This window comes from Etheostoma spectabile, chromosome 19, assembly GCF_008692095.1.
Source record: "Etheostoma spectabile isolate EspeVRDwgs_2016 chromosome 19, UIUC_Espe_1.0, whole genome shotgun sequence".
NCBI lineage: Eukaryota > Metazoa > Chordata > Actinopteri > Perciformes > Percidae > Etheostoma > Etheostoma spectabile.
In genome coordinates, this window is record NC_045751.1 from 2909875 (window position 1) to 2911605 (window position 1731).

At 39.8% G+C, this 1731-nt stretch overlaps 1 protein-coding gene across 1 annotated transcript in view; it reads left to right on the top strand.

Moving 5' to 3' along the window:
• LOC116707102 (adhesion G protein-coupled receptor L3) overlaps positions 1–1731 on the top strand; it is a gene marked incomplete in the record, with an annotated part of 258534 nt that overhangs the window by 219368 nt on the left and 37435 nt on the right. Inside the window, 1 exon segment of the mRNA XM_032544265.1 lies at positions 533–709. Coding sequence (XP_032400156.1) covers positions 533–709 — 177 coding nt within the window.

A 1731-nucleotide genomic window follows, 5' to 3' on the forward strand; every position in this document is an offset into this window, starting at 1 on the left:
GTGTGTGTGTGTGTGCGCGCACTCGCCTTTGTTTCACGAGCTATAAAAGAAATTGGGCTCAAGAGGGAAAGGCAGTTGATAAATGTATTTATCAGCAGTTATGTTTTTGTTTTGTGCGCTTGTGTTACCAAACCTCAGTGATTGTGGGTGACTTTTATAAAATGGAAAACAAGATAGCAGGGAGGCGTCCATGTCGTTAGGGCACGAGCAGCGGTTTTACCTATTAAACAGTGGGGCAGTGCATTTTCCCACAGCGAAAGTTAAAGAGAAAGGTCAGAAAACAATGAAAAATAAGCATGGGGCCGGTTGGTGCTGTATGACAGTAAAACCACCTGCTGTTCACTTTAGAATGGAAACAGATTGCCGTGAGAGGGGGGAATTATCCTAAATGAAAAGAAATAGACATATATAGTGTGATTACCTCCAGACCCCTGTGTTTCACCGCACAAAGACATATTTTATACGCCTTCCTTTTATTTATTCCACTGTGCGTGATCCCGCTCATATATTTATGTTTTTTGCTCTCTAACAGCAATCTGAAGAGAACTTCAACCCCAACTGTTCGTTCTGGAGTTACTCCAAGAGAACTATGACTGGTTACTGGTCGACGCAGGACTGCCGCTTGCTCGGCACCAACAGGACGCACACCACATGCTCCTGCACCCATTTGACCAATTTTGCTGTCCTCATGGCCCATGTGGATGTCAAGGTAGGCCAGCTCTTTTGCTTTTCTTGCTACCTCTTTAAAATGAGCAATTTAACATCCTGGTTTACGCAGCCAGTCCATTCCGAGATGATTTGCTTGATAAGAAAAGTAAGGTTCAGGCAGTATAAGGAAGAAGACAGCTCTTTCATTGCTGTTTCTCAATGAACGTTTTATATTTCCCTCGCTTTTTAGAGGGCAACAGACAAATACATGTTTTCTGACTATCACAGCACTCTGTAGACATTTAAAGTGCCAATATACACAGCCTATTCATATAATTTTAAGCATTGACTATGTTGGTGTAAATTGCGTATTGATTGCAGCCATCTTAAAACTCCAGTGTGCAAGCAGACCAAATAAATGATTGGCTTCAGTGTGTGGTGTGTTTTGTACACTGTATGCTTGTTTGAAACACGTTTCGTTTTATAAAGGCTTAATAAAAAAAGTCTAAAAATCAGAACAGGCATTAGATACAGTAGCTACTTTAGAAATATGTCTTTAGCTGTTACTGCTTCTCTTTTTTTGTGTGGCCACATGTGTGAAGGGATAGTTTGGAGGTTACATCAATAATTCATAATAATAGTCAAGTAATGAGCTTGTAGCTTTCATTTATATGATTTATTTTTTTAGACTGAGTCATTTACATCTGTTCCTTTTTATTTATGTATGAATGTGTTTATTTATTAATTTATGTAAAAACAGAAAGGAGCAATTAAAGAAATTTACGTTTTCTCGCAACCCGTTCTCACTCCGCCCTGTTTTTGCCGCGAGTCACAGAACCGTAAGCCCACCCACGACCTTTTCCTTAATAATAATAATAATAATAATAATAATAATGTATACTTTATATATCCCACAAAGGGAAATTACTATTTACACACTGTTGTTATTAAACACATACACAGGCCTGAATTACACACACATGCTCAGTACCTATACATGCACTAATGAGAGATGTCAGAGTGGGGGGGGGGGCTGCCCATGGAAAGGAGCTCCGACCAGTTGGGGGTTTGGTGCCTTGCTCA